Source organism: Uloborus diversus, chromosome 6 (genome assembly GCF_026930045.1).
Source record: "Uloborus diversus isolate 005 chromosome 6, Udiv.v.3.1, whole genome shotgun sequence".
Lineage (NCBI taxonomy): Eukaryota > Metazoa > Arthropoda > Arachnida > Araneae > Uloboridae > Uloborus > Uloborus diversus.
This window is the reverse complement of record NC_072736.1, coordinates 28,918,427-28,944,632: the sequence shown is the minus strand read 5'-3', so window position 1 is coordinate 28,944,632 and position 26,206 is coordinate 28,918,427. Positions and strand designations below refer to the sequence as shown.

General features: G+C 33.9%; 1 protein-coding gene across 1 annotated transcript in view; it reads left to right on the top strand.

Moving 5' to 3' along the window:
- The first annotated feature begins 212 nt into the window (after positions 1-212).
- Positions 213-26,206, top strand: part of LOC129223753 (ribonuclease P protein subunit p29-like) — a 32,164-nt gene continuing 6,170 nt past the window's right edge. Inside the window, exons 1-5 of the mRNA XM_054858113.1 lie at positions 213-273; positions 6,286-6,347; positions 11,320-11,528; positions 18,438-18,506; positions 20,929-21,104. Of these exons, the coding sequence (XP_054714088.1) occupies positions 216-273; positions 6,286-6,347; positions 11,320-11,528; positions 18,438-18,506; positions 20,929-21,104 (574 nt within the window). The 5' untranslated portion in view covers positions 213-215. The remainder of the gene's footprint in view (positions 274-6,285; positions 6,348-11,319; positions 11,529-18,437; positions 18,507-20,928; positions 21,105-26,206) is intronic.

Genomic DNA, 26,206 nt, shown 5'->3' with positions numbered 1-26,206 from the left:
CACGGTTAGTTACAGGTTTCGGTCCGTTTTTTTCTCACTTGAATCGCAAATTGACAGTATTGTTATACAAAGGTTTCACTGTATTTACAACAATATAATTTTTAACTTCCTCTTCTTTAGTGATATGATCTAGTTTAGCCTTGGTTTTGATGTAGTGCTCCGTTCCGTTTTCCAAATGAAGTGAAATAAGGAGTTAACTGATGTAAATAAACAACATGGCGGCCACCAGCGCCAACGTTGAAAAGAACGCGGGGAAAGGAAAGAAACAGAAAAGTAGGTATAGTATACAGGGCTGTGGGAGTCGGAGTCGGACTGATTTTGGGGTAAAGGAGTCGGAGTCGTAAGAAAACATATTGACTCTGACTCCGACCTTCTTTTTTTCTTTCCTTTTCACTGACTCTCCTTGCATTTTTTAAAAACTGACTACCAATTGGTTCGATTACATGTATAAAAAGATACTAAATGAGAAAATAAAAGCCATTATGTCAATCAGCTAGCTTGAATGCTTACCGAACTTTTTGTAGCCGTCCCCTAGTTTGTTTGCTTTTTAACTTAACTAATAGCAACTGTCAGCAAACGGTTTTGTTGCCTAACATTTTCAAGTAATCACTTTCAAATAACAATAGAAATATAGTGTTTTTTTTCGATCTCAGTTACAAAATAGTAAAAGGAACGTAACAAATTAGTAAGTCGAGGCCCGTAGCTAAGGTTGGAACGTTTAAGGGGAATCGGCAAATTCAAAGAAAATCTGGCGCGAAAGAACGAATCCAAAAGATTCGATGAAATAATCTAATGTTTTTTTCTTTATTAAGACTATTTCTAAAAGCTTAGTTCTCACTAAAAAGTATGGAACAAAATAAGTGTAAATGATTCTTAATTACGACACTCAATAATTGCAGTTAATCTTAAAATCTTCATATTAAGGTTCATTCTAAAGCCGCCAATAAAATTTAAATTAAAAGTTTAGCGAAGAAGAAATATAGGTATAGTAAAAGCTATTCGTACAAATTTGTATACCGCTGCATTATGTGTAAAATTAGCTCCTGACGTGCCCTATTTTTGTTGAAATTTTATTGATGAAATATAATTTAAATACACTGCTCAAAACAATTAGGGGAGCACATGGTTTTAACAAAATTACGCAAAGATGCATACTAATAAATAACATAAAATGTATGTACATATAAACATCCATAATTTTAAGCCTACCAGGAAACGGAAAAAGAAAACTTTATATGCCAATCAGTGTTCATGACGTCAAAAACCAGAAAAAGGAGATAAGAGCAGAAATCGAGATGTTGCAGAAACGTCCGTTTTATTGCCGTAACTGTGAAATTCGATTGCACAGTATTTTTTCTTGAGACAAGGTTACTTGAGAATGTCTTAACAGAGTGATTTACCGGAATCCATGACATGACATCTTATAGGCAGACTGGAATCCGCGCAAACATAACGTAGTGTCGCGGACGCTGTTTGAGTCTCCAGAAGTGTTGTTGCAAGGCTTTGGAATCAATTCCAAGAGACAGGAAATGTTAGACGTCGACCAGGGCAAGGTCGGCCACATGCCACTGAAGCAACTGATAACCAGTATATACTGTTAATAGCCCGTCGAAACAGAACAGAGAATGCTATGCAGCTGCAAAGACAGTTACTCTTGGCAACAGGACGAAGGATGTCCAGCCAAACAGTACGTAATCGGCTTCATGAGGGAGAGCTCTATGCACGTAGGCCAATGGTCCTCATTCCGTTGACCCCACGCCACCGTGCTGCCCGAAGATGATGGGATGCTGAACATCGAGATTGGGAGCAACATGATTGGAGCCAAGTGTTGTTTACAGATGAGTCCCAAATCAGCCTAGAGTGTGACATCCGACGCTTTCTGGTATGGAGGGACAGGGGCACTCGAAATAACCTCGCATTCATTCGTGAAAAGTCACAATACAGATGAGTTGGTTGGATGGTATGGGGTGGAATCAGCATAGGCGGACGTACGGACCTGCATATCATTCGGAATGGCACTTTGACTGGCCGAAGGTATGCATACGAGATACTGCGACCTCATGTCATCCCTTACTCTGGAGCCATTGGAGATTCCGTTGTTTTCCAGAATATATTGCCCGACCGCATAGAGCTCGTCTGGTAGAGAACATGCTTGAAGCTGAAACAATACAGCGTATGGAATGACCAGCGTGCTCTCCTGACCTGAATCTAGTCGAGCATGTTTGGGACATGCTCGGACGACGCATTGCTGCGCGATCAAGGCCGCCTGTTACTGTTCGAGACTTGGAAATTGCACTTCTTGGGGAGTGGAACAGTATTCCCCAAAGTCAGATAGATAACCTCATCGCATCCATGGCAAACAGGTGTGCAGCAGTCTTAGGTGTTCGAGGAGCCCACACGCCTTATTAAAACTTATGCATCATGTCTAAACAGTGTCTTTTTTCATCATTTACATGTAACCAAATTGTTGCCCTAAATCATCTTTTAGCGTTTTTTCCATACTTTCAAAGCATTAAAACTTAATTCCAATTATTTTACGTCTTTTTTTCTGTATTGCGCATTGATACGCGTGTACTATCCATTGTATGCCAATACATGGCCGTCTCGCCCGGTTTTCTTCACGTTTTTGCTTGCTCCCCTAATTGTTTTGAGCAGTGTATATATTCGCCAAAAATTTTCAGAATCAAAGTATTTATACTTTTTATTAACTCTGAAATTAACTTTGGGTGTCATCTACCAGATGGGTGTCACCCAGAGCAACCCCCCCCCCCCCCCCCCCGCAAGAACTTGGATTTTGAAAAAAAAAATTTTTTCTCTCAAGTTACAGCTTTAGAAAGTTGAAAGCACACGATTTGATCAATATCTATTTGTTAAACATTAAAAAGGGGCAAATTACAGATAATCCTTTTCAAATTTTTTAAAAGGGATTTTAACCCGTAACTATTAGAAAATTTGATTTTTAAATTGAATTTCTAACTAGTATGCGTCTTGGGTTTACAATTAAAAACAAAATGTGAAATTTTCATAAAAGGAATTAATATTTCAATATCTGTTTAGAGGTTTTCCCCATTCCCCTGAAGAGAGAGAAGGAGTTGAAAAAATACAATTTTAAAAAAAAATCCGGAGTTGGAGTTGGGACTTCCAAAATCCAGGACTCGGGGTCAGAGTCGGCCATTTTCCTTCCTACTCAGCAACCCTGATAGTATACCCAGAACCACATCATACGTTTTTGAGGATAGAATTGTGATTATTGTTTTGTTTTCTTTTTTATTCAGAGACTGGCAGTACCCGCACGGCGATGCCTGTGCTAAAAATTTAATGGAAGTCCGTTGAATAAAAAGAATTGACGCCCCCTCCGCCTCTGATGTGAAATGATTGTTTTTCTTTGTATAAAATGCGTACACACCTTTTCAAAATAAAACTATTTAAATTTCTTTGGAGTTAAAAACTTTTCATCAAATCATTAAATTAGATTTACAGTTGCTTTAAAACTCTATTTAGCAACTGAAGCGGTTTTTATTGCAATTTAAAATATTTCACCAAATAAACGAAAAAAGATCAAATAATATTTTTCAAATGTAAAAATAATTCTGCAGCTCTATTGTTTATCGCCAAACTTGCCCAGCAACCACGCTATCATAATTCATCCGTCTAACGAAAAAAAACATCCCGTGGAACATTCAAAAATTATCGTCAGAAAAAAAAGAACAAAATGTCGTACATTTCACTCGGATAAAAACAAATCAAAAGTTTCTTTTCTTTCAAAACAAATCGCCAAAACAATGAATTACATTAACAGTTGCCTTAAAACAATAATCCTAGACTGAATTGCTTAGCGCCTAACGTGCCAAGCGACCATGTTACCAGAACCCAGCCCTTTTGCGAGTGAAGCAGATGTTTTTTCTTTCGCAATAATAAATGTTTCGCCAAACAAACAAAAAGGTATAAAATCACATTAACAGTAGCTTTCAAATCTTTATATATTAGGAGCTGCTTTGTCCGGGCTACCTTGAGAACAAAAATTGTGTCAAGTGACATACATTCAACAATTAATTTAAAGAATAACTTAATAACTTAAATAAAAGAAAAAAAAAGCACCATGCAAAATTACCCTTCCGAACAATGACGACAGATATTAAAATACTTTTAAGAAATTAAAATGCAAAAGATGGATTTTAAAAGCATAACCATGGAAACATGAAATAAAATAAGTTTACGAAATTAGATGCAAAATAAGAAAATATACAATGGATTCAAAAAGTGTAACCATGGAAACGCGAAAATAAAATGGTTGACAACCTGAATCAAAATGACATATTTCGAAATTGATTTAAAAACGCTTGTAACTTTTTTCCTTTGAAGATAGAAGCTAATTTTTTTGACCATAGGTCGAGAGAGATTTGGAGTAAAAAATCTCGCTTTTTCCAATGCTGTCAAAAAGAAAACTGTAGGACACTTTCTTCACTTTTTATTGATAGATTTAATAAAGAAAGTAGTGCCTAAATTTCAGCTAAGCCTAAAAAAGTTCGAGCTAAAAACGCAAATTACTCCCACTGTAATTGAGTTAGAGCATTGAAATAAATTGTTTAGAACGCAGAAAATTCTACCTTTTTAACGATATATAATATTAATATTTGCAAGTAATTTTTCACCCCTTTAATAGCCAATAATAGGCAATTTACGTGAAATTTGGGCCTAATTTTGAATAAGAAAAGAACTATTTATCGGATTTTTTGAATTACAGCCTATGTTACTCAGTAAGAAAGCACCTTTCATATAGTGAAAGAATTAAGAATTTTTCAAATAAGTGCAGTGGTTCCGGAGATTACTTCGGACATATAAACACACAAAAATCTGCCCTCTCTCTTTATAATATTAGTAAAGATTACCCCCCCCCCTTTCATCTAATAAACACTAATAATCTACATACATATAGTGCAGCTCTGGTTAGTTGAACTGTGACCTTGACTATGTTCACCTGTTTTGGGGGAGGGGGCTATTTCGATAAATGGGAATCTGGCGCGGTTGCCAAATTTTTGAAGATAAATATTTTATTTTAGTAACCCTTCTTCTATGTTGCTTTATGGTAACCCTAAATACCCAGATACTTCCCTATTATTTTTTCCCTACTAATCTTGAAAAAGCTGTGAATAAATTTTGTAGATGTTGCAAGCAATTAAGCTCGCGAAATGGTTATCAAGTTTTGTGCGAGAATTCTTTTAATTTGTTTTTGCTCTGAATTCTTAAATGTTTAATACTTATAGCTGTTAATTAATTAATTTGCTTAATTTTACAGATTTCGATTGCTGTGAGTTAACATTTTTTATCTTTATTATTTATTTTGAAAAATTCCATACAGCTCTTACAGTAAATTTTAGTGGAAAGATATCAAAAACTGATATTCTTGGCAATTTTTCTAACTGTCACTAAACTGTTTAATGCCAAAGACTATGAGCTAATTTAATTCAAAGTGCTAGAAATAATGTTAATTGGCAAAAATTTGAAGATCATTAGCTCAATTATTGTAATATCCCACAAAAATTGTTAAAAATTACAATAATAAGAGCATTTCGTGTTTTTAAAGCTGCCGGACTGAAGATAATCAATCTGTCTTGTTTCTTGGCTTTTTTTTTTGTTGACTCTAGAGAGTAGACAAAACCTCTTTCTGCGATACCAAAATGGCAGAATAAGCTGATTATTGCCCAAAATTTAGTGATCGTGCCAAAATCCCAACTATTAAAATACCACCTTTTTTCGTTTTTCTGCAGTTAACTTAATGCTAGCTCATACATGCAATATATTTAAAGTTGAACATATTTCTTATGTGAGAAAGAACTGTAAGCTGTTAATTTCAACTTGGAAAAAAAAAACATTTTACGCCAAATTAAAGAGATGCCAGATTCCCAATTATTGAAATATTCCCTAGGGGAGCTTAATGAAAATAGATGCGTTATTGGCTCAGATTTTAGTTGGAATATTTTTGAAAAACTAGTACTAAGAAAGTTTCTCAACTCAACTTAGCACCAATTACCCCTCCCTATTTTCCGAAACATTTTCAGAGTCGGAGCTCAACTTCTCAGAGCCTCACAATACAAATATATGAATATTCATATTAGTTCTGAGAAAAAACTTTTTATTTCATATTTTTACTGACAACTAATTAAGGAGAGTAAGATGTCATTTAGCCAGAAGCAATTATCTCCAATAATTACCTTATGCTCTTTATGCTGCTTTTTTATGTTCCCTTTCTAACAGTGATTTTATTGTTTTTGTCATATTTTTTAGATGCTTTGTTGAAAAGCATTCCCCCTTCTATTGAAAAATTGAGTGATAGAATTGGTCTGCGGGTAAGTTGTGAAATTTATAATTAAAATTATATATCTTTTGTACATAGCAGTTGGCGAGTAGAAACAATTGAAATTTGAAACTGTACTAAAATTAATGTAAAACTAAGATTAAAGTAATTTTACAAATAGATTAATAGTACTAAGTTTAAAACAGGCAAGCCTTTCTTCCCTACTATCAGTATGGGAAACAAGTATTTATTTTGAGGAGTAGTACTGCTCCTCCAATTTTGATATTGTGGAGCAGTTCTGTAAAATTGAAAAGCAGTTTTGTGACATTTGTTAAATTATATTTTCAACAAGAAAACAAACAAGTTTTTAGAAATGTAATACTTAAGGTAGCATGCATTTAAAAAAAAATTGTACAACAACAATTAGGATATGAAAATTTCAAAAAATTATTTATACTATTAAAAAAATTGAAACCATTTGTACCCTGTTTATTAATAAAAATAGTCATCGTTTTAGATGACATAAAAAAATAGTTCTTTTTGCATCTTAAACTTTTTGATGCAATTTATGATATTGTAATTGTGTTTCATATGTTTTGAATAGCAAACTGTGATGGGATACCGCTTATTTCTTACCCTACCTACTGTTAGAGGCTATATAGACTACATGATAGAGAACATAGCATGGGTGACACCAGGGGCTGTAATTTGTGCTGTGGTGTCACTGTCTCTCCTCCCCCCCCCCCCCCGGTGAACTTTTATTGTTTTATCCAGGGCCGGATTTGGAAGTGTGGAGGCCCCTAATCAGGATTCGAAAAGATCATCATATTTTCGAAAATATCCGATACGTTGATATGTATCCGAATATTTTGATATATATGTAAATATCCAATATTTTCGACCCGTGAAAGTTAAGATATTTTGTAAAAATTTTACTGTGGGGGTCCCTTTGTTGTGGAGGCCCTGGAGCAGTAGCCCCGCCTGCCCTCCCCTAAATTCGTCTCTGGTTTTATCTCTACTATAATAAAGCTGAAAGTCTCTCTGTCAGGATTTCTGTGACACGCATAGCGCCTAGACCATTTGACCGATTTTCATGAAATTTGGCACAAAATTAGTTAGTAGCATGGGGGTGTGCATCTCGAAGCGATTTTTTGAAAATTCGATTTTGTTCTTTTTCTATTCTAATTTTAAGAAAACTTGGAACAAATCTGATATACCCCCCCTCTTGGCGACTTTTTCCTGTTGGCGCCAAAAAAGCGTCACCAAGAAAACTATGTATGACGTCATATGTCATACATCGTTCTTAGCGATGCTTTTTTAGCGCCAACAGGAAAAATTCAAATTATGTCATTAATTATTTAATGAAATTAATGCATTAATTTTTTTCCGTTGTTTCTCCGGGATACGAGCCCTCGGTCTCATAGTACTTTCGTAATGAGACCTCGGCTCGCCGGCCCTGCCTCGGTCTCATTACGAAAGTACTATGAGACCTCGGGCTCGCCAGGACCTCGCTGCCGCTCGGTCCGTTATCCCTCCGACTTTTAATATACATCACAGTCGGATATAAGTCACAGATCTCCTCCGTTCAGTATACAATAAAGTCACAGATTTTATGTGAAATTAACACCATTTTTGTGCTACAAAAATGCCAACCAGACCAAAATACAAACTACCAGAAACACACTAAAAACACAATAATTCAAAATATGTTCACTTACATTTTTTACTTTTCTTTTACTTCCTCACGTGAGGCAGTGCACATATGTTCCGCTCTTAGGAATATTTGTTCGGATTTTAATTCAATGTAATTTAATATTTCTTCATTAATATAATTTCGCCAATCGGCTAAAGTTTGTGATGAAAAAAAATATTGACTTTCAATATCAGCAGTTTTGGTCCCAATTAAAATCTCATATGTTATCAAAAAAATCTCCTCTATTTTCAACTTGCTAGAACTAAACCATGACCCACTCCTGATCGTTGCTTCTTTTCCACAAACAGCACCCCCAATAACCTTTCTACAAAAAAAAATTAACCCATCTGAACATTTTTTAGTTTTTTTAATTTTCATAACAGAATTACATCTAGAACATAACATTTCATTCTTAAGTAAACCAATTTCCCTTAAAAATTCTAAAAAAACCTCTTTATTTTCAATTAGTTTAAATATAAAAAATCTATTTAGGACTCCGGTACGTCCAAACATTGGACGACCTGACGAAAAAGAAAAAGAAGATTCATTCAAAAATTTCAATTGATACATTTGGACAACATCACAAACCGAACTCATAATTAAAATAGAAAATTCAACTAAATTAACATTAAAAAACAACAAGAAAAAGAATACTCTAAAATAAAGTTTGAATTGAAACTTGATTTTAGAGTATTCAACTTAAAATCTCCCTAAGAGCGGAACATATGAGCACCTACTTCCTACCACACACACACGTGCAAAAAGAGACTTCGAGAAACTACTTTCCAGCGTTCAAGTTGCAAAACCAGGGTTGCCAAGTTATCGCCTTATTGGCGATTTTCGTATCGAGCGAAAAATTAAAATCTCGCCAAGAGGGGGGCATATCAGAGGAGAGCCGAAAACTTTACCAAGCAAATTATCACAACGTGGACGAGTAAATTACTAAATTATCATAATGTGGAACTGTAATATGGACAAGCAAATGTATAGCAAATTGGCGAGAAATTCATCATCCATTATTTGTAAATATACAGACGAACCAAATGACCTTTTAATTTTCTACTAAACGAGCAAAGCTGTGCGGGTACCACTATTGCGAACATAAAGTTCACATAACTTATAGGTCCAAGATACATATGAGGCAGTGAGAAGCAAAGGGATGTAAGTGGATGTTTTATAGTTTTGAGAAAAACATCTTTTTAAGTTCATATCTCTAGGTAGGCTGTCATTGAAATTTTTTTCTAAATCATGCTCTATAGCAACACCTTCCATGACTGCCAGTACAATCTCTAGCCCCAAAACAGAGGAGAGGTCCCTCTATTGCTTGTACTGATTATCGCCAAATTTTAGTTTTGGCACTTACATCCCTTTGCTTCTCACTGTTTCATGTGTAACCTCTCCTCCCTTCTATATTCTGCACCATTCTTGTAGCAAGTTGATTAAATATAACTTAACATATTTTTAGAAAAAATGTTAGAATTGAAGTGTTTATTGTTTTATAAACTCTCAAATTTATCTCGGGTGTCACCTGAGTTACACCCCCCTCCACCCGCTGTAGTGACACTACTGCCTTTGTCATGTTGGATAAAAGGAAAGTAATGTTTTGCAGAACTCTTCACTACTAGCAGATGTATGGTTGGCACCATACATCTCTATCATTGTAGTCTATAGCTTCTAATAAAGGGACCAAAGCCTTGCTTTAACTTTTTCTAAAAGTATGTTAGTTCTAGTTTTACATAAATTTTAGAAGAGTTGAAGTTTTAATTGTTTCTGCTCTCTCTCTCTCTCTCTCTCTTGTGGCTTGCAGTTTTTTTGGCTTGAAAGTTATGCTGCATTTGTACATTTTTAAACTTTAGCTATCTCAATTTTTGTGTTAAATATATATTGTATATATACTAATTTTTGGCCAATGAAAATGATTTTTTACATATTTTCTTCATAATTTTTTTTTTTGAACAATCAAGATTTCTTATTGTTCTCATTTGACTGTTGACTCATTTGATTGATGTTCCTATGATTTTATTTTCCCACCTCCTCCCTCTGCTGCACCACCTTCTACCGGCCTCACGATGCTGCTCCTGTAGTGAAAACCGTCTCCAGAATGCATCCATATCCAAAATACGCACACCTGCACACACACATACACACTCATGCCTACACACGCACAGACACAAACACCCACGCATACATACAACACACATATACATACATACCTATACACCACATACCCACACACTCATGCCTCAACACAAACACACATGCCTACATACACACACTCGTGATTGCGAAAAACATTTGAATTCAAAATGCCATAATTCAAATTATTTTATCTTTTTATTTTTTTGCAATTTGGGAATTAAACAGGAGACAGAACTTTTTTGAAACCAGTTTTTTAAACTGCTACAAGGTGACTCATGAGTGCATGTCAGTACAGTGAAGCACCATTTAATTTTTCTGAAGGGATTGTTTGAAAAAATCATACAAATGAAAAAAAAACATATAATTGGTAACATTAATATGTATAAAACTCTGCAGAGATCAAATTAAAAAACTCATAAAACAGAAATGTATAAACAGTTCTTCACTGTATAGCAACAGGGGTGCAGAAAATGTTTTTATTGCCAACATTTCCCCCAATCTACATGAAAATTTCCACAAAATTTTACAATATGTTTTATGTGTTCAGATAAAAATTCATTCCAATTACTATAAGTATAGATAATTTTTTTTTTTTTTTTTTTTTGGGGGGGGGGGGGGATTGCATCTTTAAAACTAATAGAATGAACTGGTAACTTGTAGAACTAGGTATCTAAAAAGTAAATTAAGTAAATGCATGCATGGTTTTAATTAAAATCTCCTATCTAATATTTACTATAAAATGTAAATTATTATCCAACAAATAGTTTATGAAAATATAAAGAGTGGTGATGCAAAAGAAAATGCATTTAAAAGACACTTGCAAAAAAAATTGGAAAAAAAAAACAGTCTGCAAAATTTCCCCAGATGATTCAAATTTCCCCCAACCCTAGATCACCGGATCGGACACATTCTGCACCTGTGTATAGCAAATAAATAGGGTTACTTACATTATAATGCATACTTCACATTAATAACTTAAATTCTTGGATTATTTTACTGGCTAACATGGGATGTACTTCATGTGAATATTAAAAATTTCAAATAATGATCACACAATAATAATTAAACTTTTTTTCGTGAAGGTTTTGCTAGAAGAACCTTGCAACATTTTCCTATTGAATGCAATAAAATGTATGTCTTGAATATTGCTTAATCTTTTCATCAGCTGACAACTTTTAAAATTTTGTTTTAGAAAGTTCCAGAAGATTATATTAAAACATTCCTTCGAGAAAATGTTCCTCAATCATCATATACTATCGACAAATTTAAAGAATATGTGTTCAGCTTCGACAAGTTTAAAAGACGAAAGACTGCGGTTAAGCAAAAGAAAAGAAAAACTTTGCTAAATGCAAATGAGCTGCGTAGATTAGCCATTTTTAAGTTGGATCCTGAAAGTACAAAGTAAGTTTTTTCCTCTTTTCCAAACATGTGTGAAAGTGATACTTTCTTTCATACCCTGTTATCCTGCCCCCCCCCCCCAAAAAAAACCACCCTCGGCAAAATATCATTCTAGACTAAAAATGCATAACTTAGCAACAACTTTAGCTCCTTTCCTTTTAATGTTTTTAGACATACACTCCTGTTTGTGAAAATTGCAACACCATGAAGGAAGCATCATAGTTGATTGAAATTTAATACACAGTTGAGTGGTAATAGTACAAATAAATGATTACATTTTCAAAACAAACAAACAATAAAGAGATAGAAATTAGTATTTTGTGTGGCCACCACGCGCCTGCGGCAATAAGAGCTGCTACACGACTGGGCATGGAGTGAAACAAAGTTTGAATATCTGCCTGAGGAAGAGTATTCCGTATTGTTTGTATGCGCAACCAAAGTTTGTCTGTCGAAGCAACAGGACGAGGATCACGAGCGAGACGCCGCACAATGAAATCCCACACATGTTCAATTGGTGACATATACAGGGAATATGCAGGCCAAGGAAGAAGCTGTACCTGCTGCAAATCAAGGTAGAATTTGACAGTCCTGCCGACATGTGGACGGGCATTATCTTGCTGGAATACAGCCCCAGGCAATCCTTGCAGGAAAGGAATAGCTTGGGGCTGTAAAACCTCGTTTATGTATTGGGTACTGTTCAAATTGCTCACAATTCGTAGCAATTGTGATCGTCCGTGATATGCTATGGCACTCCAGACCATAACTCCGGGTGTTCGTCCACTGTGGCGTTCGGTAATGCACTCCGGAATGTGCCGTTCACTGGCATAGTGCCTGACACGAATTCGACCATCATGCCCCTGCTCCATTTTGAAGATGGTCTAAAATTTCTAACCTTTTCCGGAGGAGATTCTTCAAACCCTATCCAGTCACCCAGCATTATAGGTTCAAAAACTTACCTATAGAGTGATCCTAATTTCAGCCCTTCTCCAACATTATTAACATTGTCCAAAATTTTGTTTCTACAACTCAATTTAGAAACAACTACCGAAGCAAGCAACCGATTTCTAGTCCTTCTAATGTCATCAGAGATGGTTTCCAATTGTGTATTTAAGTTTTCAATTTCGAAACCTTTCTGGGAAAGAATGGTTAAACCCCATCTATGTCCGGGCATCATAAAAGATGTCTTACAATTTTTTGTTTTTCAGTTTCGAAATGTTTCCTCACTAAAGTCACCAATTGCCCTGCATCAAAAAAAAAAAAAAAAAAAAAAAGATCGATAGAAGTTGTGCTTTAGGACCTCAATTTCAAAAAAATTTCAGGAGAGTTCTCCCAACTCCCACCGTTCACCAGCATCATTAGTAGCATCGTCGAAAATTTCGTTTCAAAAACTAATTTGTATGGGGCGAGGGGAGGGGAGAGTTCCTGAACTCATCCCTTTCTCTAACATCATCAAAGCTAACATACAATTACGTATGTAGGACTTCAGTTAGAAAAACTTTCTTGGGCAAGTTCTGAATGCCATTACTTCCCATTAAAAAGGTTTAGATGGTCTAAAATTGTATTTCTAACGCTTCAATTTGAAAAAAATTTCAGGGGAGCACCCCTAACCCCCCCCCTCCTCTTTTGAACATCATCAAAAGAAAACAAAGAAAGAAAAACATCTCTCATTTTGTCAAGTGGGGGGGGGGGAAGCATGAAACCTTCAACTGTCACTGGACACAACTACGCCTCTGGTAATGGCTGGGGGGGGGGGGAGGATTTCGTAAGAGTTCGGATATGTGAGGTGGGGAGCAATCTCTAACTTTGGCCTTGGGCATGAATAGATGTTAATCCGGCCCTGCATATATCGGATATTTCGATAATCGGTCCAAACTCAAGTCTCTTCAAAATAGTAAATGCATCTTTAAACATTCCTTATTTTCTTATATTATTATTACAATATGTGGACTTAAAATTAAGGTTTCTTTTACTATTTTCGTCTAACATTTTAATTTGACATTTTAATCAATTTTAATGGAATTAATTTAGCATTAGTTGTTATACTCATTTTTCTTCTATTAGCTAGTTTTACATAGTTATAATATGATTGAGAAATAAAAAGTATGTATTAGTTGGTGCACAGTCATAGGACATTTTCTTTTCTCCAACGTTTAATGTTAAATTAAGCACTTTTAATCGGAATTGAAATTGTTACATTACTAATAATGTTATTGATATAAAATAAAAAAGGAATACTATATTAATTTGTTATATTAATGATGTATTAATACATCTTAAAAATATAGTACATAATTTTTTGGTTATTTTCAAAAATAAATGAACAATATTACTATGATTAACATAATTTTTATATTGCAAATACCGTGGTTGAAAAAATAAACATCGAAAATGTCATGATATTTTCAAAATAAATATCGGATATAAATCGTGATATATATCATGATAAATATCGACTGATATATATCGGCGAATCTTGTGTAGAGGGCATGCTCATTTTAATTTTGTGTAATTAAAACTCTTTAATAACAATTTCGATAATATTTCTAGGTGGGAAGAAAAGTAAAACATATCCATATGAAATAAATGGATAACAAAGAAAACTAAAGGAAAATGAAATTTAAAATCGTAATAAAAAAACGACGTTCAACAATTTGGCGAACTTGAATATTCAGAATAAGTAGCTACGCATAACCCAAAGTTTCTTAGACACTGTTCCTGTCACGTGATTATGTTTCTATCTACACTTTTAAACCTATCCATAGACCTTTCATTGGTCAGCACTGTTAACACAAAAAATAATCTCCTCCCTTAAAACACATTCTTTCATGGTCTCTACTTTTGTCTACTCATCTGCTGGCAGCAGTACATCTGAGCAGAAGGCCACCATATTTTCGGAATAATAATATCGGGGTGTGTACAAGTACAACTAGCTTAAGAAGTTAAAAATCATCATAAGAAACAGAAGCAGTTGCTAATTGTAAAGTGTAAACTAATAAGAAAAGTTAACAACAGCTTATAACCGCCTAAAAAATTTACGTTTAAGAATATGAGCTCCAAGGGGCTGAACACAGATGGAAATTACGACATATTTTATAATATAAATTTAAAAAAAAAACTTTCTGTAACATATCAATAATTAAAAGCTTTTAGAATTTTTCTATATTCTATCAGTTACTAATATTGCGGTTGCATGCAGTATAGATTTATTCAATATGAACATTTGTTTTGTTTATTGTAAACTAACTTAATTATTCCATTATTAGTTATTGAAATGCAAATATGAGTACTTAACTTAATATTACTTACCCTCTTGGTACGGTAATTAGCGAAAAAGTGAATGATAAACATTAAACACCGTCGAACAATGTTCGTTTTGTAAATTCAACGAGACATTGAGAAGGGTGGAGTGGCCTTTCTAGGGAGTCTGTACCACATGATTGTTCTCACAAAAGGAGAGTGGAAGTTGGGTAGGGTTTGGTTGCTTATTGCGTGTGCTGGCGTAAAATTAAACATGCTAATTCGAGTTTACTCTGTCAATTTTTACAGCATGATTCAATTCAAAACACTTAAAAATATACAAATTTTTTTCCCGTATTTTTTTTGTACAACTTTGAACCATCTATTAATTCAAAATTAATTTTTAGTAAGCCTTGACGATGTCATTGCACGTGATCGTAGGTCGGTCTCATCCCACTCTTACCAGACATCCATATTTTCTTTCGAAATTTCAGACGCGTTCAGTAGTAGCGTGGGACTGACTTAACCAATCTCTGAGCCCAAGGAGAAGGCGTGCGCCCCCTGGCTGGATTCGCCACTGGTGGCAATGATTTAAATCATTTTTTGACTGTGTGAACCAAAAGTAATTCTCTTGAAAATTCTAAATTTTACTAGTTCTTCCTTTTTTAGTCAGTTCAACCTTATTTCCAATTTGGTTACTATGGGTTTTCCTCATTTAAGTATTCTTAGTAGTTCAAAGTCTCCTTCCTTATTTAATTGGAAAACTTAACTTTAAAGTGGGTGGGAAGAAGCGTATTGGCAAGTAAGGTCTGTTATTAAATTTTATGCATATTTATAAGAAATTGTACAAATAACAATTTAAAATTGTTAAACTGTGAGCTTTTAAAAGTGCTCAGCTTATTAACTTTTAGTGGAAGTTCAACAAGGACGTGTGATAGTTCTTGAAAAAACATATTTATCTTGTGCAACATCAAGAAGAGCCAAAGTTAAAAGTAACTTGTTTATTATGGCTATGATATATACAGTGATATGTTAAACGAAATATTGAGAATACGTTCTTAACCATATTAAGTAGCTCATTATACTTTAAATGACTTCTGAAATCAACATTCTAAGTCAAAGTATGAAACGTTAACATATTGAGCTATGATATTCATGTCAAGAGCAGTAAGACGAAGCTATCGGCAAAAACGGACAAACTCAACTGAGCTGCCGAAAAAATAACCAAGTTCGACTTGGGTTGAAATTGAAAGGGAAGAGAATGAGGCAAAGTGCCGGGAGCTTAAATACTACTTGCAATTTTCATATTCTGCTGACGCGATCTGGTTGCAAGAAAGAAAGAATGAATGAAAAAAAACTAATGCAAATTAAGGTTGCCAACACTTTTGGAAAATAATTTACCAAGTTTCGTAACAAAAATAAATATTTTTTCAATCATGTCGTTGTTTTACGCCATTTTCGAGTTTAAGTGGTCTCTCTTAAGGATTGGTTTAACATAATGGGAATTGGCCGAAAATTGCGTGCTGTTGAAAACTGCCCACTAACATGGGTGGTCAGTTCGAGAGGTTTCGCTGTATTAGTAGTATATTAATCTATGCTTATCCCCATATTTGTATATTTTTAATTCCATATCAACTTTCCAATTTGATACAAGTTTGCAAGCGATGATTTCTATGCTTTGCTACTAACACACTTTGCTAACTTACAAATTTTGTTAAAAAAGTTGAAATTCAGCTCATCAATAGCTCATAAAAAGATTGTTCTTTATTTACTTGAAACCTCTGTATACGAGATCTTTAATTAAAAAAATCATTGTTTAGAGTTTTTTCTGTCTCGAAATTTTACAGAAAACCTACATCTGTTATTTTCAAGTTACTAAATTAATCGTATTCAATCAATTATCTGTTTTAATTTCATTATTGTGAGTTATCTTAATATATAAAAAATTCTGTGCAGAGGTTTGACACCATAAGGTTTTTAAACGACTGGACCAATTTTGATCAAATTTTTTGTGTGTAATTAAGTTGTGGCGAGCATGGTTTATAGAAGCACGATGGATCAAATCGGAGACATTTTTGTTAATTAATTAATTTAAACATTGGATGGTTATATCTCCCAAATGATTGATATTTATTTTAACCTATTGTTGAGCGAGAAATGAAATAAACATCTAACTCGTTGCCAAAGGATAATAAGAAAGCCAGCTCTGCTTTTAGTAATGAAATTTCCTACTATGATACGTTAATTGAGAATAGATAAAACTTAGAGAGAGTGATGGCTTCATTTCTTTAAAGCAACAGTTTTAGGTCCCGTGATATATTTTAAAGTAAAGTACTGTAAGGTTCATGCAAAACGTGTGTTCTGTCTCCGTAGCTGAGCTATGTGACCGGATCGTTGCTTTAGGTTTCCCTTACCAAATGGTCAGAAAGTATCATATCTAGCAACATTCGTTTCTTGCCTTAAATCTATCTGAGTTTTGGCACCAATGTCAAGAATACTTTAAGGATTATCAAACTAATCAATACATTATTACAGGAAAAGATGATGGAATTTAAAGACAAAACAAATTTTATTTTTGTCCAGATAAATTATGACAGGGTAGTTCTGTACACAAAAAATCAGTGAAGTGGAAGATCTTTATCTTTGGTGGAAAGAACAAATTAGGGAATATATAATGTTTTAAAAGTTTTCGTTCAAAGGAGTTAGCTTTGCTCACTCATCGGCTGGATCACAGTAACGTGGTGGCATTGCGACTTTGGCTGTAAACAATAGAGTTACGTGAGCATTTGTTTACATTTTAAAGCTACTTTTAATGTAATTTATTGTATTTTTCGTTTATTTGGCGAAATATTTCAAATTGCAAAGAATTGTTTTTTTGTTTTTAAAGAGTGCTTAGTCATTTTAATTGAAGAATGTTTATTTTACATCAGGAGGGGGGGGGGAGTGATTTTCGCTTATTCAGAGAACTGTTTTTACCTTTATGATTTTTTTAAACGATATCCTTTTGATTGTTTTACTCTTTTTCATATGGGGGATGTTGCAGCGGGATTTCCCGTTTGCTCTAGATGGGTAGTTAGTTTTTTACACTTAATATCTGAGGACACTTCTTATTCTTTGAGTATGGCTGAAAGAACAAACCATCAAGTACAGAAGAAAAAATAGTTAATACAACAACTGCCCAGTGGGCATTAGATAAATCAAGTTGTAATAGGTACACCGAACAGCTTAAAACATTTTCTTTTTACTTATTTTTTTTCAATAAAATGGTTCAAACACTTGATAGTTTATTGAAGTTTTTTAACTTTTCAGTTTACAAAGTTTGAACAGAACAACGTCTGTCGGGTCCTCTAGTCTTTTATAATATTTTAGAAATTTTTTTACTTGAAGAAAAAAATAATGTTTAAAAAGTGAGAAAATAAAATGTTCCTTGTTTCAAATAATGAGAACCTGCATTGTATATTTCAAGGGCAAAGGAGAGGCTAAAATCATGATTTTCTGGAAGTTAGTCTAAATTTTGTTGAATTAATAGTTCAAAGTGTTAAGTGTGATAAATCATATGTCTATTTGTTTATTGACATGATTGTTCTTTTTTGCATTCATATAACAAAAAATAAATAAATAAAAATATTTATTAATGTTTCTAATTTATCTTTTTTTTCTCTCTCTCTGGTTCAGATTTCAAACTTTCATACCTGTTCATGAGATGTGGAAGAAATACATGAAAGATGTACTTCAGCTCACTGAGTAAGTTCATATGAGTTCATAATTTAGCTAAAGTATACAATAGAGAAAAGGGTGTGCATTTACAATATAATATCTTTATTACTGTTGAAAACTAAGACTTTCCTAGTTGTTGAAATTCTTCGACAACTCAATAGTGATCAGAGTATTTTCTACCAAGTTTGGTCAAAGTTACATGAGAACAGCTTATTTGGTGGTAATACGTTATTTTGTCATTTTAATAAACTTTTTAATAAAACAAGCTATTAAACTTAGTTTTAATTAAACTGGTAACTTATGCACCAACTAAATAAACATCAAAAGTTCAATTAAAATGAAAATTTTAAGCATAAAAAGCAACCATAGCAGAGATTGTCAAGATTTTTTTTTTTTTTTTTTAGCAATGCAAAAATTTGCCAAGCACCAATATCAAACTTTGTAGTGGCATTGAAAAAAAAATCAGGACGCAATGTTACAAAAATATCATGACAAAAATCAGGACGATTTTTACATTTTTAAATGTATGTGGGCAGTGACTTGCGGTTCGCCAAAGCAAACCAAGCAGAGCTTGGGCACTTCAAAAATAAATTTTCATTTCTCATTTGTATGCTCATAATGGACATGAAGTATGAATTATAAGTTTTTTGGAATCTTGACTTTCACTGAAAATAAGTCAAAGAAAACATTTATTAGTTGCTTAAGTGGCAATTTTCCAGGAAAATGTATCCCCAGGCAAGGAAAGTGAAATCCATATTTCAGCCCATGCACCGCAAGAAATGACGGGATGTTGCCATGACAACACCACGACTCTGTTGCTCCCATCCATTGATAAGAGACCACTGTTGGTATTTCTTGAGACTCGAAACCAAGCAAGCAGGGTTGCCAAATTGGCTTTTTTGATCAAAATTTGAGAAATTTGGCTCTTTTTGAACTCAGACTGACTTTTAAAAAATTGTCTTCTTAACTTTATTTTATTTTTGCTTTTTTTTTGGATTTTGAATAATTTTAAACAATCTTTTGACAAAAGATGAAGATTTTGGAACTGAGATTTGTTTTAAATTCTTCATAACTTTAAAAAAAAATTGTTTGGTCTTTTTTAACCATGCTTCAACTTGCTGTTGTCATTTTGATGACGAATTCTTTCTCTTCATGATGGTAATTGGTGATAGCTTTCAGTTGATGGAGTATTTATTATTCCAAGATGGTGGTTAGCAATTTTCTATCGCAGAGTGCTGGTTTTTGATCTTTAATGCAAATACTTTAGAAGGGTTTCCCACCCCCATAAGTGGTGGCGCAGACGCACTTTCCAAATGAGAATAAAGGCTTTTAAAGCACCACACCAATAACAATTTCAATGTCAGAGTCAGCGCCACATAGGCTCCCCTCCCTCTCGCTGTTTACTCATGCTTTAAATACGAGTATTATTATTAGAAATACATCCGTTCTTTTGAAAACGACTCACCCAGCACAATTTTCGATTCTGTAATGGAATATTTTGCTGCTAATGAACGAAAAATGGAATTCATTTAAAAATGAACTGTTAAATTAAATGCAGTATTTTCTTTTAAAAACTCTTAACTTGGTGGTTGTTAAATTTTATAAAGCTGCATATTTTCCCCAGTTTCAGTCATTATTTGTTTTCTTAACGTGTTGCTAACATGCATTTCTAATGTATTTTTGTAATTAAAGTTTTTTGTATTGCATGTTTGTTTTCGCTGCATAAAAATGTTCTATTCAACATGACAGTTACTAGAAGTAACATGTTTTAATCAGAAAACACAGATATCCTACAAACAAATATTATAAAACATAAGTAATAATATGAAGACAGTTGGGCATTATACAGCTGTTTGGGCCACTGTACGGGCTTGTGTGTAGGGTACACATACAGCATTTTCCCATTAAACCTGCAATACCTCTATTTTCACAATTGTATTTCCGAGATGCATACTATTCAAAAATGGTCAAAATAAGGCTCAGAGTTAAGACCCCCCTTGGGTAAAAATTATTTAATAATTAATAGTAAATTTTGCCCTTGGGTAAAACTGATTGGGGGGAGGGGGGGATTCTGCCACTGGTTGATGAAATCATTTATTTGATGCATTGTAATGGCTTTTGAATTAAGTTCTTCTTTTATGTCCACATTATCTAATAAGGAATAAAGAAATGCCTTTGTGCAGAAAAGTAAAATAAAATTTTACAACATTAAATTGCATAAATTTGCAGCATTAAAAAACAGCATTAACATGTTTCGAAGTTACAGAGTACCTTTTGTTGGATGTCTTTTCATCCATAAGCTCAGCTCTTTTAAGGGTTCCCTGCAACATGTGCATGCAAATTTAATTTAATGTAGCTATATTTCCTTTTACATTTTGTCTGATGTTGTTACCCTCAGTGTTTTATTATTTTAACTAACTGTATTGCAATACTTTTATGAATTTTGAAGATCACTTCCGGATGATTTGTCTGGAATCTATCAGAAGTTACTCCGTGCTGATTATCATGGTTGCATGCTTGCTGTAATTTCATCACCCTGTGCTAATTATGTTGGTTCTAAAGGTATTGTTGTGCAAGAAACCAGGAATGTTTTTCGGTTAATTACTGAAGAAGACAAAATAAAAAGTAAGAATTTTTTCTTTGTTCCCTATGTTTGGAAATATATAGTCTAACCTTGATATCTCATTCCCCCTTATTTTGAAACCTTTGATATACAAGCACCTCATTCAGGGGGTCTATTGTCTCCTCTTGGGTTCAAAATATTAAATGTTTTTACATATAAGTGGGCATGATTTTTTTTCGATACAATGTGCATTGAGTATATCCCCACCCCCGGAAAAACTGAAATGGCAGTCCTGTTGATATGTCAAAATTTTCACCTCCTAAGTAAGGTTTATTTGATAGTTTTCTATTTATTGGGCAATTATTAGCGAAATAACCCACGGATTCCTAAACTTTCCCGATTGACAGCACCCTTTGAAGAATTCGAACTTTCTCCTGGCAGTGCAAGTTCTTTATTATATACTAGTGATACCTGCACAGCTTTGCTTGTGGCAGAAAAGTAAAAGACCATTTGGTTTGCTTTTATATTTACAAGTAATGGATGATGAATTTCTCGCCAATTTGTTATGGCTATTTGCTCGCCCATGGTACTGTTCCATGTTATGATAATTTGGTAATTTACTCATCCACGTTGTGATAATTTGCTCGGTAAAATGTTCTTAAAAGTAGAATATTAAGAGAACAAAATCGAATTTTCGAAAAATCGCTTCGAGGTGCACACTAGGGTGGAGTGAAAAAACTTTTTTAATTCTTATAAGCTTGAATGTGGAAAACATGCTTTTTGTGTATAGTAACAATTGTGCAAAACCACAATATTTTCTGACAATTTTTTGATCTCCCTTCGCCTCACTGAAAAATTGACATTTTGAAATTTTATGCCAAAATGCTACATTAAAAGTCTTGGTAGAGCACTTTGAATGCTCTACAATTATTTTTTTCATTTCTTTTTTGTGCCCCTATTGCTATCAAAATTAATACTGTTAAATATATCATTTTATTTTCGATGGATGGCATAAGTAGTTTTGGAGGAAAAAAAGGTTATTTTCCCGCATTTTAACATTTGTTTTGCAGCAACCATCCGGTGGGTGTAGTGGATATTTAAAGGTTAGTTTCTTTCTATAGATTTAATGGGTTATCATGTATGATTGTGTAGCCAGATTCAGTTTGAATTTAGCACGGCTTAATATGTTATTAAACTGGTATTATTATATTACAGTACAAAACTATAACTATTTCGGGTTTCGATTCGATTGGGATGAAACTATTTAAGCTGAAAATCAATTTGTTACCTGGACTTTTGTACATGTGTTTTTCTAAGAGAGATTTTCTACCATATGAATAATAATATTAAATGAATATACATATATATTATATTATTTATTGAATAATAAATATTATACATTTTCTATATAAATTAAATTGATGGTAATTATAAGGGAGACAAAGTATCATGCGTGATATTTGGCGTTTCAAGAAACCTTCCGGCCAATACTCTCCCAATTTACACCGATGTTATGAAAAAATATATGCAACTATGACAAGACCTCTAGATGGGAAATGGAAAATACCCATTTTTCTTGGACATATACTTGGACATAACTTTGCTATGTAATCGAAGAGATCTTGACAAAGGCATCTTTTCCAATGGTAAGTCACGCGCATATGATTGAAAAACTCAGATCATTTGATCACAGATACATTACAATTTTGAAGGTTTTTTACTAGGGAAGAAAGTATATTCTCAACTTCCAACAGAGACTAAATGACTTTAAGGAAACCAATAGCCTATGTGATATCAGCAAATGTATGTGCTTCGACATGATTTCACATTGCAAATGCTCAAAAGAATTCAAAGTTCTTGCAATGGAATGCATTTTACTGCAAGATCAAAGAGGATCAAGAATGATGATAATTGGTAGTATAGATGATAGGAGACTGTGAAATTTTTGGAGAAAAATTAAGAGAGAAAGCTATTCTCAGTCGAGTAAATTAGCCGAGTACCAAACAGAGCAAAAATCAACCCAATTTTGCAGATACCCTCATTGTCAAAGACGACTCTCACTCGTTGGACAATGTGACAGATGATGCATACCTGATGAAAAACCAATTGAGATTGAGGCAAAGAAAAATATGAAATGTAAGAAAATGACAATCTCTCTACTTTCACTTGTAGTCGCTTGCAATCGGATTGGAGTCTCGGATAGTCGACTGCTATATTGCCAACATCAGTTCTGCACGATGTTGGTCTTGTGTCGCCAATTAATAGATCTGAAGCAATCGATCGAAGCAAGATTCGTGGAGAAGGAAGCGAAACTTGTAAGGAACTCCAGCAAAATGAAGATTAGATTGATCAAGCTCACTGTGTCATAGAGGAGGGAATATATTTTGATAGTCGAAAGAATCGCACTTTGACACAAGTAGTCGGTAACGACAGCAAGTACCACAGAAAATCCTTTACCTAAGAACATGTAAGTATCATTGCAGAGACAAGTTCTTACTTCTGCCACAATACTCTAATATCAAACTCCAACAAAGACATTGTTGAAGCAATAGTCTCTAGATTCAAAGTGCAAAATGCAAAAATAGAAAACTTCAAAGTTGTAGGGTGTGATGGCACAAATGTGAAGACAGGTAACAGAGCAGGTGTTATATGACAACTAGAGGTAACATTAAAGCGATCTCTGCAATGGCAAGTATGTCTGCTCCATGCTAATGAGCTGCCCTTGCGCCATCTTTTCCATTCACTGGATGGCAAAACTACAGGGCCACGGAGGGTTTCTGGAGATGTCGGAAAGCAGCTTGCTACGCGTACCAACCAGCCTGTTATTTCCTTTGAATACATACAGTTAGGGGAGAAACTGTTCAATAAGAACCCGAAGAAGTTGAGTACTGATCAATGCTATCTTCTGGAAATGTGCAATAACATGAGCAAAGGTGAATGTAGCCTTACTATAGCAAATCAAAACTGATTGTGGGAGGAAAGCACGAGATGGTTTTGTCCGCGCATCGCTTCAGGAGAGCTAATGCCCAAGTTTGAGACAAAACATGAATTATCACATTTCACTCAGTAAATAATTTTGCATTAAGCATTTGTGATATTTTATGGCATTTAGTGTTTTGATATTTTATTGTATTTAGTATTATATTTGTAATATATTGTTGTGCTTGAAGGTGGCTAAACTGAGAAAGAGTTTGCCTGATGCATAATCAATTTTTTTACATAATGTCACTAAATGTTGCAAAATTAAAGGTTGCGAAGGGAGATCAAAAAGTTTTTCAAAACTATTGAAAATTTCACTCTGTTATAGTGATCAAATGGCACATTTTGACATATCACGCTTTTTGAAATAAAAAAAAAAAAAAAAAAAAAAAACAAATTTTTCGGCCAATTTCACTCTACCCTAGTGCACACCCCCATGCTACAAACTAATTTTGTGTCAAATTTAATGAAAATCGGCCGAACGGTTTAGGTGCTGTGTGCTTCACCGAGATCCAGACAGAGAGACTTTGAGCTTTATTATTAGTAAAGATTTATTAATTCTTTATTATATATTATTTTAACTTTATCATAATATTTATTAATTAGTAGTACCACGGACACTTTGCGGCACCCCTCGCCTCATCCTGCAGCACGTACTTTGGGACCCTTTGTATATCCAGGTTGTGGTCAGCCTCGAGTTAATTTCTTAGAAATGTAATGAATTGGAAATAGAAGCTAGAAAAGCAAAGTGGAAAACGTTTGACACCAAGCTTAAGGGAACAAAAGTATTTCGTATTAAAAGATTTGTATTAAACTGCATAGTATACTGTCCGGGCCGCTATATCTCTTTGTGTTCACTAATTTTTCATGTTAAACGTGTTCCATTGTAATTTATGCATTGCGGGGAAAAATACCCCTCAAAAATTTAGTTGAGTTCTAATGCTTTGGATTTTTAACAAAATTGTAATATTGTGTAAGATGGTTAAAACAAACAATTGTAAATTTTTTAATGCAGTATAACCCTGATTTATCAATTGTCAAGGAACTGGAAAAAGTTAAATCTAGGAACATAGACATTCAATGCATTTCAATCCAAGACCATTGAAATGTATCATTAAATTGAAGAAATCGTTAAATCGAAGTTATACTGTATTATGTTTAAGTGTTTTGTTAGTTTTTTTTAAATCGAAATGTTATGCAATTGATAATTATCACGCTGTTTACTGTTTTCATGTGCGTCACTTCTCCAAAATGAATTTTACTCATCTCGAAACTATCAAAAGGTATGTTCATGCATTGAAAAAACTCTAGCCAGATCTGTGCTTTGTTATGTATTGAATATTGTGAATAATTATTCATTGTGCTGAAAATTCCGTGTTAGTCGTTATCCGTAAAATCCATGAAGTAGAAAAATTTTAAAAGAATGCTAAATATAGAAATAATTAAAAATGAATTACTATTATTTATAATTACTAATAATGTACTGTCTGTTTTCAATTCACAACAACCAACAATGGAGAGGCAGGTGATAATCTACAATGGCAGATAGATTTTTCTCCAAGAAAACTAAAATTTTAACAAGAGTAAAAGCTCATTCTCTATAGAAAGGCCTGTATCCTCTATATACAAAAATGTTTAACATATGCTTCTTGCATGGGTGCAAGACCTTCCGTCTCAGGACGGATTTCCGTCCTGGAGAAAATGTCCGAGACGGAGATCGGGACGGAAAGAAATTCGATGACTTTCCTTCAGTTTTTACTTAAAAAAGAAAAATTGAGTGTTTAAAAAATATGCTTTACTTACTGAACCGTTCCATAACTACGAATTTACATCGACACTCTCTCGATTTTCAACCATGGGCTTGTTTTGTTTGCAACGTGCTTTTGGAAGGAATGACTTTTAGACTCGCTCCATTATTTCCATTTCACTGCATTGCAGACCGCGAAGTTGCTCATTATTCTCCCTGATTTATCTAATTAATCGTCTCTATTTGAAAATTTAGCCTTTTCTCTTTCCATTTTCGATCATCATTTCGTTTTTTTTTTTTTTTTTTCAAAAAATGTCTTAGAGTTGAATCTAAACCCCCGATTGAGAGTGATTGCTGACGGGTGAAATGTTTACGCCACAACATAGCGCGTCTGCACACCAGGCAAAACGGGAACTATCAGGGACTTTAAAGATTTTA